General features: G+C 33.2%; 1 protein-coding gene across 2 annotated transcripts in view; it reads right to left on the bottom strand.

Annotated features, from left to right (window-relative positions):
* Positions 1 to 7369, bottom strand: part of LOC129004721 (maternal embryonic leucine zipper kinase-like) — a 47934-nt gene extending 40565 nt beyond the window's left edge. The window contains exons 1-3 of one of the 2 annotated variants that reach the window (XM_054434398.1): positions 7164 to 7369; positions 2389 to 2550; positions 891 to 1041 (exon numbers count right to left, since the gene is read on the bottom strand). In XM_054434398.1, the coding sequence (XP_054290373.1) occupies positions 891 to 1041; positions 2389 to 2532 (295 nt within the window). In that variant the 5' untranslated portion in view covers positions 2533 to 2550; positions 7164 to 7369. The remainder of the gene's footprint in view (positions 1 to 890; positions 1042 to 2388; positions 2551 to 7163) is intronic. The other variant, XM_054433694.1, reaches the window with a different exon arrangement.
* Between the last annotated feature and the right edge of the window lie 7419 nt (positions 7370 to 14788).

The raw sequence follows: 14788 nt of genomic DNA, 5'->3' as shown, positions 1-14788 counted from the left end.
TAGGTATGAAGCAAAGCTAATGAAAAAGAGGTTGGCTAGGACACACGTATGTTGTCACCCGCCGAACCGGATGTGCTGCTTTTAATTTTCACACAGATGGCACCTGTCAAATTCATTGTTATTTTTAAGATATGTTCAGTGCAATTACGTAATTTTCTTTCTGGTTTTATTTCTTCCGTTTTATATTCTTTTACTGATTCAATTTTTATTTTCTTTCTTGTTTTATTTTGCTTTGTTTTATATTATTTTCTTGTTTAATTTTTAGTTTTAATTTATCTAAAGTGGTTGAAATGCCTGGATGTGTTGTTGTAGTCTCAATAGTCAAATGCAAACCCGTGAGTTACATAGTGACAGACCTAATAATATAGTTTATCATTATTTTCCTAAGGACAAAGAACAATGCAAACAACAAGCCTACTGCTGCAAACGGGCAGATCAATAATTTAATCTGCACACTTCCGTAATTTGTTCTGAACATTTTACTTACGTCGATTATCAGCAAGATTTGAAAGCTGAACTGTAAAATTTAGCCCTGTTCTTAAGCCGCATTTCCATCTGTCAGAGCTTATGTTTAAATATTTTGAACAAGAAGAATAAATTTTCAAAACTTTAAATATGGAAAATGAAAGTTGCAATGAAAATGGCAATTTATTAGTATGTAGTCTATTTTGCCTACTAAAAAAATACAATAAAACTTTCTATAAAGTTATTGCTGGTCCTATAAAGTTTCTAAAAAAGTTATTGCTCGTTTTAGGTTTAAACAGCTTTTTACTACTTTATTGGTTTAATACCAGAGGGAAATAAATAAATAAATTGAGAGAAATATAAAATTTCCATTGCCAAGAACAAAACACAAGCTACAGATTTGACAATCAAGATAGATCTCTTACCTATGTGGTCAAACAGTTCCCCTCCAGCACAATATTCCATCACAAGAAAGAAGTGAGTGTCAGTCTCAATGACCTGGTAAAGTCGACAGATGTGATGATGTGTAAGACTTTTTAAAGCTTCCAATTCCATCTTTACTCGAGGTAGGTCATCCTTTTAAAAAAATGAGAATGACTATGTAACAGTTATTACGATATATGTCTACCTAGCCGTTTTATACATTGCTGCTCCTCTGGCTTAAGGGGGTGGAGACTGCGCCTCTGTCCTGCATGCAACCTACTCACTGTATATGTAGGTACCTTTGGTGTTAAATGTATTATTCAAGCATGATTTATTTTATTTAGGTAGCACCAAGAGAGTAAAAATGTAAAATAAAATATCAACCTCTACCTATAAGGTTTACAAAACCTAGATAATATTTCTTATTTCAATAAATCCCTCAAGTAATATTTATTTAAAAATTATCGAGCAAATCTGCCCTATGTTCATGAAAACAGCTGTGGCATTTGTTACAAAATGAGCTTGAATGGTCTAGGCCTACCACTACACTACAAAATGACAATACTGGTCAAATGGTCATTACATAGATAGATTTATTTTATAACTAAACATTATACATAAAATGCAATAGATCATGTCAATAAATAGTAAGCAAATCAGAGAGATACATGCAATCAAGCTACATCAATTAAGGTTTACATGCACGATAAATAAGCAGGCCTACCTATAAGATAAGTAATACATACAGGCTTACTAGGCCTAAATAATATATGCACTAGTAATAAAGTATAAAATAAGTTAAATCACAGTAGGCGGCATACTTGAATAAATAATGCAGACAAGGAAGCTAGGAATAAAAGTTTTACAAGTTGGAAATTTACACAAAAGATAAAAAATCACAATATAAAATCACAGATAAAATAAATCGATGTGGTAAAAAAAAAGTAGGTAGGCTAATATCACAGGCAAAGAATTCTTCAATACTGTAGAAGGGTGTGACTGAAAGCCACCTGTGGAAAGTACTTTTTTGAAACGGTCAAAATCAGCCAGACGGGCTTCAAAAGGCAGCCTGTTAAACAATTTCACACCAACGTGTTCAAAAGAATTGAGTACCTTGCTCAGCCTGGTGTAGGGTCTAGCTATTGAATTACAATTTCTTGAGTTATAGCTATGAACGTTTCTATTAAGAGTTAAACTGTTACCGGTAACATTTTTCTTTGTGTGAAGCATGACAGAGATGTAGAGGTTTACAATTACATCTTTTCTTGTATAAAAAGTGGTCTGCAGTGATATTTATAATCTGAATTAGTCATTATTATAATACATTTCTTTTGGGCGAGAGGTACATCGATCACAAAAGGGCTATTTCCCCAGAGCAAGAGACCATAGGAAAAGGCACTTTGAAATAGACTTAAGTAGACAGTTTTAACATAGTCAGAGGATACACAATTCAATTACATGCACATTCCAGGATAATTTAGGGTCTAAGTGAATACTTACACCCAAGCACTCTTTATCCATAATTTTAATAGCAACTTTCTCGCCTGTCAATATATGCTTTGCAAGCTTGACTTTGGCAAATCCTCCAGTTCCAATTGTCTTTTCAGTTTCATATTGGTTTTTTAGAGCCATATACCTGACCATCTTGATTTGTTTTCAAACCTGTAAGCAAATAGTAAATTACAATACATTTAATCACCACTGTAGGGCCTAAGTCTTTAACTAGACATATTCAATGCAAAATTCCTGAAACAACTAAGAGAAAAAGTAAGCTTAGCCTAAATCCAAAAAATCTACTGAAATTGTTATAAACAAAATGAAGGCTATGTTATATGAACTGTATCAAACTTCTTGCGCTAGGCCTACCAACTGAATTTACAGAATTAAACCCACTTAAAAACTGCTTCCCGACAGAGAAAAAATAGAATACAACATTCTACAAAATTGAGAGCAGGTAAACTTGTTGCGATATTAGGCTAAGTTATTGCTCACAAACAGTTGTCCAAAGAGCTAGGAGACCTGTACGATTTCGCACAAATAAGATAGGAAACTGTATTTTTTAGCTTATTCAACATTGAATAATACAAGTGATTACTATAGGCTTCATCAGTTACATATCTGTTTATTCATTTTAGAGAATTTCCCATATAGGGAATAAGCTATTACCGTAGGTCTCATGGTAAGACCTGGACCCGGGACAAATTAACTTTTTTGTTCTGAGGTCCCCAGAGGCCAAAAACACTATCCGTTCAAATTCATATATATATATATATATATATATATATATATATATATTTATTTATAAATGTGTCCGTTAGCACGAAAACTCGAGCAAAAATGATCAGATTTCTTGATGAAATTTTGTATAAACGTAGCCTACCGTAAACATACATTTATTCAAACGAGTTCGCGAACCAGCATGATCTGACTATGGAAACAGGGGTTTATGGGGGGTTTTATGGGGTAAAAATGAATTTTTCTCATTTTTCACCCTGAAAACATAAAATTTTGCAATTTCTTTCCAAACCATTTTGTATAGCTCAAGAAAACAAATAATTTAGTATATTGAAGCATTGTTGTACTACATGCCTAACAATAACGGAAAAATCGCAAAAAAGTGTAAATTTAAAATTACCATGTTATTCTTATGGAGAATAAATAAACTGTTGTGTAGCTTGCTTGTCTATGGACATATTTTTATGAATTTTTTTAAATTTTGTTTACTTCATACCCTACTACTAAGCTATCAATATTTCAATAAAAAAACCAATTTTCTTCCCTGTTCAGTAGACTCCCTCTTATCCTGACACCTTTTAACCGGACATCGGTTTAACCGGACTACACTCGGCGGAAATGACATCTCTTTAACCAGACAATTTTTATCAGCAAGTTGGTTTAACCGGACTAAATCAGCAGGAAGTGTTCTCGTGGGAAAGATTTGAGACCAGTGATCACGTGTCTAAATACAATGCTCTCCTAAATTTAAGGCCTGCCCAAACTGCCGCGGTACGCGGTCTGAGGTAGCCTACGGGTATTTTACCGCCTCGACAGATGCACCGCTAGCCGTATAGGGTGCCCACACTGACGCGGTAAACGGTAAGCGGTAGCGGGCGTAACTCATTTGCAATTGAATGCTAGGTGTGTTGCATTACATATTCCTGTCTCTTGGATATGTAAGATGTATTCGTCTTCAGATGAGGAAGAAATATTGTTAAAGATACTAGGTACTAGTTAAAAGATAGGCTAGTAGGTGAAGATACACTGCAACATGTAGAAATTATAATATATATTTATTATTTAATCGAGAAGATGTTCAGTTTTCATATGGGACAGTGATATGCAAAATGGATTACTGACAGTACCATACAAATTAATATTTTCTAATGAAAAGTCAAACGTCAATACTCTACAAATACGTGTCACGCAATCCTTAGCCTATATATAATACTTGAAGGCGATTTCTATGAAACACTACTCCACCGTTAATAATGGACAGATTTTTACAAACGATAAGTCAAAATGAAGCATTGTTTGAGTAGATGCCCCCTTTCACCAATTCCTGTAATAAAAGTCCTCAGGGCTTTGCCCCACAAGCCATCAAAATCCCAATGTATTTCTTATGGATCAATTTTGTTTACTTTTAAAAACAGATGAATAAATTGTATTAGTATTAATTACAACTGTTCATAGTAAACACATGACACACACAAGAGCGTTCGTTTTCAGTTTATATAACTGGAGTGGAGTGATTGATTACATTATCTTTGAGTTGACTCTTTTAAGTCATTGGACTGTTATTCGTTTTGAAATAACGCCCGTAATACTTTGCAATTGCTTGAATTCGAGCAACAGGTGCACTAGTCTTTAATATTGTGTGAACGTAAGTACGGACACGTTGTCCCCTCCCTCATTAAGTATATGAGGTGTGGTTTGCACAAAACGTCGGGATTAAATCCGTGGACTGCAATCACTGGAGTTGTCTGCAGAAAACGAAAGTATGGGGATAGGAGAGGGTGTCTCACTGCTTTCCTCAACTTCCTCCAATTCCAAGTCCAGTATGATTTGTCGAATTCTCCTTTTGGCGAGGATTTGCCTTTTACGCGAGTTTTTTTATGGTTTTCGCATATCCCAGCAAGAGATGATCTGTGTCGTCCATTTCCATGCGGGGGGGTTTACTTTCCAAGTGATGGATCACCTTTTCCGTGTTTGTTGGAGTTTGACGTTTTCTTTTCCTTAATGGCTTATATTGGAGTTAGGTATCATTATTACAACTAGTATTCACAATAAAATTATTTTATTCTATTTTTTATTCTTTATGTTTTTAAAGTCCTTGTGACTAAGGTCATACAGCACGGTGGAAGGAAAATACATAGGTGTGCTATTCCCGTCATATTCTGACGTCAATCGGATTGCAAACAAAATATCACCTGATTGTAACTGTCAAATTAGTACCTATATGTATTTGTTTTGACTTGGTTGTTATTGTTTTTATTGTGTGTTTTTATAAAAAAATTACAATCAAATCAAAACAAATACATACTAATTTAACAGTTACAATCAGATATTTTGTTTGCAATCCGAGTGACGTCAGAATAGGACGGGAATAGCACACCTATGTATTTTCCTTCCACCACGATACAGCACTGGGTACAGATACACAGTTTCTATTAAACGATCCGTAGACATGATGCTTAACTGACTCTCAACTAACAAATGATCTACACTCACACTGAGAATATGCGTACCGCTGAAATACCGCGCAGTAAAAGTGGAGCATGCAGCATTTTTGCGACACGAGGGTAAATTTTACCGTACCGGTGGCGGTATACCGCACCAGTGTGGGCGCTCCCATTAGGTCACGTTGTTCTAATATACCCGGCGGTTTACCCTTACCACATACCACGGCAGTTTGGGCGGGCCTTTTATGTCCGATTTTGATGAAATTTGGTTTAAAGGAGTAAGGCGGGATAAACTTGAATGAGTTCAAGAAACCAGCATGATCGGACCATGGGAACAAGGTTTAACGGGGGGGTTTTATGGGCAAAATACGGTTTTTCTCATTATGATCCTCAAAACACAAAATTTCCTAATTTCTCTAAACATTTCGAAAGAGCTTAAAAAAACAAATAATTTAGTAAATCAGTATTTTGTACCGGTACAGTTATTGGTACGGTAACGGAGAAAATTCAAATAAATTTAAATTTCAAATTCCTAGATGTTAGAGGTCGTGCGGAACGAGGTGAAGCCTGAGATTTTCGGCGGGAACGGTCTAAAGCGGAGAAATCCATGGTGGGGGTAGGAGACGAGCCGATCGTCGCCTCGCATAGCGACACTTCCCCCGCCACACCACTATTCCCCTCCAAGCTTCACCTCGTTAATCCATACGACCTCTACCTATTCGTAAAACGTAAAATGTTGTAGTTTGCTTGTTTATATGGATATATTTTGATCAAACTTGGCAAATTTATTTATAGGTACTAAGTTAAGCTATTAGCCTATAAACTTTTACTAAAAAAACCACTTTAATAGTTTTCTTGTAGCAGCAAACCTAGGTAGCTAAGTTACTCATTAAACCTAATGTTATTTAAATAGATTTAACCTAATTGAAAATCAATTCAGACGAATGGAAATTAGCTTAGGCGGCAGGTTTGCTGCGGTGGGGGTATTTTAATTTTAAAATCAGCCTTATGGGTTGCCATGATAGTTACAAAATAACAACGTAAGTGTAAACAAAACAAAGAATCTTGGCATAGGCCTATAAGTTTTAGTTAAAATTAAGCCAGATCTAAGTAACTTAGGCCTATCCTCAGTAGGGCAGATTGATGACAGGCCCTGGTTAGTTAGGTCTAGATTACAAAATATCAAAACCAAGTAAGTTAAGCTTAGGCCTAAATTTGGTATTTGTAGCTTAAGCTTTTTCAAAGGCTGAAGTAGCCTACCGGTACGTTAAGTTACTGTAAGCTTAAATTTAGGCCCACGAATGCTGTTCGGCTTCAAATTCGGGTTAAGCTGAATTCGGCTAACTAATAGCCTAAGTTTAGTTCCTTAGGGTCCGAGTCTGTAGGCATACTAGGCCTAGGCTATTTTTTGTTAGGCCTAAATCAAGCATGATGTAAGTTAAAAGCCCAAACAAGTTAAAGTGAGCACAATTTTTTAAAATTTGAATTGTTAAAGTAGTATTTACTACGCTGGTAAGCTCGGCCTAGGGTATTTCAGTTTTAATTTTGATTCTAAGGTAGATCTAAGTTCAGGTTAGACTATTGCACCTAACTTACTTACACCTTGATTTGTTGTTAAAAATCCTTGGATTTCTAATTATAGATGAAAAATCAATCACTTTTTAAATAACAATGTTTATCTGCATTTTTACTTCCAGCCGACAGACATAAATCTTCAAACGTTTTGAATCCAACCATACCAAACCAAACCAGGTAGATGGCAGATTTCATTCAAATTTCAAAGCAATGCAACGAGCGCCGACCGAAACCGACGAGGACGAAACCAAAAACAAAACAACCAATAACGAACGAAAACCAAACCAAGAGTGAGACAGACAAACACCTTGACAACTTGATTCAGGAAAGACTTGCTGAGCTGAAAACAGCAAAGACCTCATTGATTATAGATCTCTCCAGGGATAATATACATACATACATACATACAGCCTCCTCTTCTCCGTAGGTATGTTTTATCTATGTCCGTAGTCTTGAAGACCAGGGAATTGTCAATTCTTGAGGATGGGGTAGGTGTGTGTGATATTATATGGTTTGTGTCCAGGGCATAAAATAACACGATGGGTGACACTTGTGTCACCCAGTGCTGAGATTTTGTAGCCCAGATGCTATATATATGTGCTATATATATATAAATATAGGTGGGGCCTGCATATTTATTTAAATAAATCACATTTTAAATGTATTGGAATTTAAAAGTATTCTAGACCTACAGCAAAAATAGCAAATTAAGGAAACATATACATTAAAAGGTTTCCGCTTTTTTATGACAAGTAAAAATCATATTCTGTCATAATTATCAGTAGGCCTAATCCAAGCCAATTGTCTGCCCAACGTTGGGAAATGGTCGGCACGGTTGAGAAATGGTGGGTGGAAATTCTAACGCCTTGAGAACGTTGGCCCAACAACGGGAACTTGTATATTCGTAGGCTCTGCAAAGGAAAGAATCGTGTTGGGCCTTTTGTTGGATTTAAGAAAAAAACATTCTAAAACACGTTTTAGAGTGAAAATTTAAAAACGTACGTTTTCAGGAAAAGCACTTTGCAAATTCTTTTCCCCTTTTTTCAAAACTTTTATTATTATTTCTATTTCATTAACATTTGTAGTTTCATAAAATGTCCATGGTAACGCAATATCTTTGGTAGTTTTTTTTTAAAAGAGCATCTTTAGTGGAAAAACACAAAATCCTGTCACGACCATAACGGATGTTTAAATGAATATTAAACATAGTTAATATTATTTTTATAACTTTGTTTTGCTATAAACCTATTTACTCTTATGACCATTTATACAATAAAAAGGTCACTGAGCTTTTGGTATATTTGGTTTTTCTGGGAAAAAATAAAAAAACTCAAAAAATTGAAAAAAGCCAATAAAATCTTTTTAAGTTTGTATAACTCCGAAAAAACTTACCTGAGACCCGAAAAATCTTTATGTTTGTATAGAGGTGTGCTTCTTTTGTGTATAAAACATTGAAATATGACGATATTTTAATTTTTGAACTTTTTATGATAGAAATCATAAACGTGATAGTCAGGGACAAGCGGTACGGTCGTGAACTGTCTGGAATAATCTATATCTTTCTAAACAATCCTTCAATTATCCTGTTAGTTATAATAAAGGTCGTGCTCCAAAGTTGAAAATTTTTCCCAAATGGTCGTGACGCCAAATCGAGGGACAGACTTATTTTGTCATGGTAGTCAGTTTTTAATGACAATAAAATTATAATATGCTCCTTTTTTGTAAGTTTAATAACCATTGATGACATAAAAATATGGCTTTATATATTTCGGCATGAATAATTAGTCTAAAAACAGCGTGAAAGTTGGAAAATGCACCCTAGGGACACGTCATGGTCGTGAATTTCGAGACTTTAAAATACGAAAAAAATACCTAGAACCTATTTAAAACCAAATAAATGTGTGTAACATGTTGCCCCCGTCCCAAAAAATATTAAAACACATAATAATAAACTACAAATCCAGTATCTACAAAGTAAAAGGCCAGGGACATGAAAACGTACGTTTTTAAATTTTCACTTTTTAACAAATTGATTGATTCAATTAGAAAATAAATGCTATGGCAGCAGAATATAAGACGATTTTGGAGAAAATTGGACATATAATAAATGTAGTAAGCTAATGTTGTGATAGTTGTGATACCAAAGGGGTGGAACTCATGCTTAAAAATGATAATAATAAAAATAATAAAAATGCAAATAACTTTTTAATTAATATTCCTTAACTTATTTGAACAAATTGTTAATAGTTGAAAAATTGAGGGGAAAGATTAATTAATCATAAATGTAATAATAACATTATAATGGTAATTAATTAATATATATTCAAAATACCAGTATCCTCTTCAACTCCCGAAAAACAATTCTACTACTTGTAGCCTGACCATCAGAATCATAATCGGGTAAAATTTTTTTGAAACGAACGTTTTAGTGTCCCTGGCTTTTTATTTCGTAGGTAGTATTATGTGTTTTATTTTTTCTGGAATGCCCAGGGACTTAGCAATAAATTAGATGACCTAGCTGTAATTTGTTTAGATAATGACATTAGTGCTGTTGCTGTTTGCTGAACACTGGCAAGGTGCTGCTGATGTTTCTTTTTTATCATTGCCCGGTTACACTCTAGCTTCATTTTTCGGAAGGACCAATAGGATACATGGAGGTACAGCAATATTTTTGAAAGAGAACACTGATTATCTTGAAATCCCTCGAGTGAGGGAAGCATCAATTGAAATGGTTTGTGAAGCTTCAGCAGTTGAGCTTGCCAAGGAAAGAATGGTTATACTTTCTGTCTACAGGCCTTACAATGGGGACCCTTTATATTTTAATAACTTTTTAAACTGTCTATATAACATTATATGTCTTTCTTACAAACCCACTTTTAGTTTAGTAGTATGTGGAGATTTTAATGTAAATTTTAACTCTGATAGCAATTTTAAATTTGTTTGATTGTTTTGGGTTAACAATTTCTACCACCGATGTGACTAGGCCAATGTCAGGAAATTGTATTGATAATATAGTCACAGATATACATGTTTCAAAATGGTCTTCAAAGGTAGTTCATACTGTAATTTCAGATCATTATGGTATAATGTTTAGCTTAAACTCATATTTTAGTGTTGATAAGGTGAACAAGCCCAAAAAGTTAGTTAGGCTAGTCAATGATTTTAATGTAAAAATGTTTTTAAATAAGATAAGTCAGATTAATTGGGTAGATGTGTATAGCTTAGGTAAAATACAAGATACATTTAAGACTTTTCATGATTTGTTCCTGTGGGCAGTGGATGAAGCGTTTCCTCTCGTAACTTCTTCCACTAAGTCCAAAAAAGTAGACAACAAATGGTATGACAATAGGTTACATAATTGATTTGTGAAAAAATACAACCGACTTCAAACGCTCTAAAAAGAATGAAATAATTTCAATAAAGTAAACTTTTGTATTAGGCAAGCTCACGTATTTTAAGTCGGCGCGGCTCTATGATGATTTTTGATACAAAATTGAAAGAGGGTGTCCATATTGCATGTGACTATCTATAACTAAAGGTGTTAATCTGCATGTCTTTTTCATAGTTATGCGTTAAGTGTTTTTTTTTATTACCGTAATCAGAGATCGGAATTATAGTGGTATTAACGAGTATCTTTAAAAAGATTATAACGTATTTAAATGTTTCTAACTTGGAAAAGTAACGTTTTAATACTAAACTAGCTTCTTTTCCCTATCATAATATCAAACTAAATTATTTTCCTATTCATATAGAACATTTGTGTGTGTTATTTTCATAATGCATTTATTCTGAAGTAAACATAACATACAAGAAAATATTTCCTTTAATATACAAACAAAACAGTTCAGTATGTTTTTTTATATATTTTTGTTATCCAGCTACAATTGATTTTCAAAATACACACACAATATTTAATTTCAATCATATTTGAAGTTTGAGCCACGCCAACTTGAAATACGTGAGCTTGCCTAATACAAAAGTTTACTTTATTGAAATTATTTTATTCTTTTTAGAGCGTTTGAAGTCGGTTGTATTTTTTCACAAAAATCAATTATTTCATGATTTTTAGTGACTGTATAATTTTTTATATATTAATTACTTGAGGTTTTTTGATAAGCAAAACTGTTTGAAACAATCAAAAGTTCCACAGAACAATCATTACCTATTTTAAAACTGCTTGAGTCACCTGTTGAGGTTACATAATCAATGGGTATGGAAATAAACATCTTTAGATATTCCTTAAGAAAGAAAGAGTTGTCCATTACATTAGGCCTAATGAAAAACTAATTGTCTTTTCTTGATACATTGAAATGTCAGACGTCATCGTTTCCTGGAATCGGTGTACTTCTACATTATAAAAAGAAATACAGTAACGTCTCAAGCCTTTTGGAACAACATGAAAGTTATTCCTCAGCTACCAGCACTAAAAAATCTCTCAAAAGTGGAAAATTGGTCGTTAACACGTATAGTACCTTTGGAAAATATTATATGAAAGATCGGTTCAGCTAAAAGTGGTGTAAGTCATGTAGGGGGTTTTGTTTGCTCAAGATATAGCCTAGTCGAAATTGCAAATCATCTTCCTCTAGGACTTTCCGAAGCAGGCATAATAGTATTGATATGATATAGTAACTGGGTAGAGAATATCAATAAACATTCCACATCTGCAAATGCATGTTTAGTAATTAAAATATTTAACACTTTTAAAACAATTGACGATTATGCACTGTCACACTTCTTAGGTCGAGTAAGGAAAAATTTAATTTAATTTATATTTAGACCTGTTTTACGAATGCTTTGGTTTTCACAATACACCTTTATTTGTCAATATCATACAGCTATTCACTGAAACATATATGTTTTTTTAAGTCAGAATATTCAATACTAAAAACAGAATTACTGTATACACAAATCAGATCAAACGATAAAATACATTTTTTTATAGTAACCAAAACAAAATGCATTTTTCTCAATGTAATTCATTTAGGCTCCATGGAAAGAAATAGTTTATTGATCAATATGAAGCAACTGTTTCATGAAGAATTGTCTGTAGCTTCATTTAATGGTTTCAACTAACAGCTGTAGGAATGCTATCATTATGTATTGCCTTCTCTGCACAAATGTAAACAATCTGCACAAATGTAAACAAAATAAATGTTGAATATTTAAGGTTTTCAGAATTTTTCACCGAAACAAATATTATACTTAAACATAATATATAAGGTACCAAATAGAAACTCTCCTGGTTATTTTGGTGGTGGAACCACACTGATCGGTAAAAGAATCACAGAGAAATTGGTGAACATACATAGAAAAAAAAAACATCACCACAAACAAATTGAGAACCTCCTCCTTTTGTTGGTAGTGGGGAAGTCGGTTAAAAAAATGAAAGATAACTGTGTATTTGTTTATAGTTTAATTAAGAGTTATGACTGTCATCTGCTTAAAGCTAGGTATAAGATTTTAAAGAAAGAGTACAAAGTAGCTGTAAAAAATGCAAGAGTTAATTATTTTAATGGTTTGATTCAAAACTCAAAGAATAAATCAAGAAAGTTGTGGCAAATCACTAATAGTTTGCTGAACAGTAACTGTAAACCTGCTACTTCACCTGTAGAGATAACACCCAACAGTTTTAACGATTTTTTTGTTGACCATATTGAGAGAGTTAGCAATGGTATTCCGTTAAGTGTAAACGATAGTGATTTTTATGTTTATAAACACCCTAGACCTATGAATGTTTTTAAATTTCAGCAGGTAAGAGTTGAAGACATGTTTTTGGCAATTAATAATCTAAACAATAGTAAGTGTCTGGATATTTACGGCTTGACGTCTTTTTTTATGAAAATATCTGCTAGTTATATAAGTGAAGTAATGATGTATCTTTTTAATGAGTGTCTGATTGAGGGTTTTGTCTTTCCGTATCAGCTAAAAAATATCAAGGTGGTACCTATTTACAAAAAAGGTGATAAAAACATTGAAGGCAACTATAGGCCTATATCAATAGTACCAATTGTATCTAAGGTTTTTGAATCTCTGTTACATAAACAAATTTCAAAACATTTTGAAAAATATAGCATATTCACTGACAATCAGTATGGCTTCAGGCCACACAGAAGTACATCAAATGCTGTCATAAAGTTGGTTGAAAATGTTGTTAGCGACTTGGAAAAATCAAATAGAGTAAATTTAAGATCTTTTGATATGTCAAAAGCGTTTGACACAGTTCAACGTGATATTTTGGAAAAAAAATTGCTTTTTTATAGATTTGACCTTAATTCGGTAAATCTCATAATGTCTTATTTAACGAACCGGACTCAGTTTGTATTTAAGGATGGAACTTTTTCAAGGGGCAGACTGGTAGAGTATGGTGTGCCACAAGGCTCTATACTTGGACCAATCTTGTTTAATATCTATATTAATGATCTACCGATTAGTGTTGAGAGAATAGGCATCGATGGCTTTTTATTTGCAGATGACCTTGGTTTAAAAATTGTTGATAACTCAAAGGAAGGTATAGTAGACAAACTTGATTCTAGTCTTTTGACTCTCCAGGACTGGTGTGCTGCTAACTATCTATTTCTTAATACGGAAAAAAAATTTATGACTTGTATTTTAGCTACAATAAAAATGTTGGTAATACTTCAGAAAACAATGTTTTAAAGTTTTTAGGTATTTGGTTGGATTCTAAACTGTCCTGGAGCTTCCATGTAGATTTTATTGCTAAGAGATTGTCCAAGGGTTTATATATGCTTAGAAGGTTAAGGCACTGTGTTGATAACTATGTATTGTTAAATGTTTATTATGCACAAATCCATAGTATTTTAACATATGGTATTGTTTTATGGGGAGCTAGTACATATTGCAAAAAACTTTTTATTTTGCAAAAAAGAGCAATTAGGTTAGTTTGTAATGTCCCTTATAGAAAGTCTTGTAAATCCTTATTTGTAAATTTACGTGTCTTAACTCTCTACTCTCTTTATGTATTACACTCTCTGTGCTATGTCCACTCAAATTTAGACTCATTTAGTATTAATGCTGATTTTCATTCCTATAATACAAGAAACAAATGTAATTTAAGAGTTCAACAATTTAAGTATGCTGCTTCACAGAAAAACTGGTTGTTTTTGTCAACCAAGCTCTATAATTCTTTACCAAAAAATATAAAGTCACTGCCAGAAACTAAATTCAAAAAAAAAATAAAAAATTTACTCATTAATGAGCGACTCTATACAACTGAAGACTTTTTTGAGATATGCTGGGAAATGTACAGCTAAATCCTTCGATCAATCTATTTAAATTCCAGTTTCACTCATGTTATTCAATGCAAAAAAATTTTGAGGTCTAGTGTTAAGATTTTGATTATGTATTAAACAATTTGTTTATTCTCTTATTATATAACTATGTATGTATATTTGTATATGCATTTCACTTGACATTGTATATTTCATGTTAGATCTAAGTTGTGACGATTGTCAATACACTGTTTTTTTGTGTTTCAATGACAACAAATATTCTTTATTGATTCTTGATTCATACAGCCTCCTCTTCTCCGTAGGTATGTTTTATCTATGTCCGTAGTCTTGAAGACCAGGGAATTGTCAATTCTTGAGGATGGGGTAGGTGTGTGTGTGGATAGGGTGTGTGTGATA

This window comes from Macrosteles quadrilineatus, unplaced genomic scaffold (genome assembly GCF_028750875.1).
Source record: "Macrosteles quadrilineatus isolate MER2022 unplaced genomic scaffold, UCM_ALF_1.0 Scaffold_1__1_contigs__length_201487025, whole genome shotgun sequence".
NCBI classification, from domain to species: Eukaryota; Metazoa; Arthropoda; class Insecta; order Hemiptera; family Cicadellidae; genus Macrosteles; species Macrosteles quadrilineatus.
This window is presented reverse-complemented; position numbering and strand designations above follow the sequence as displayed.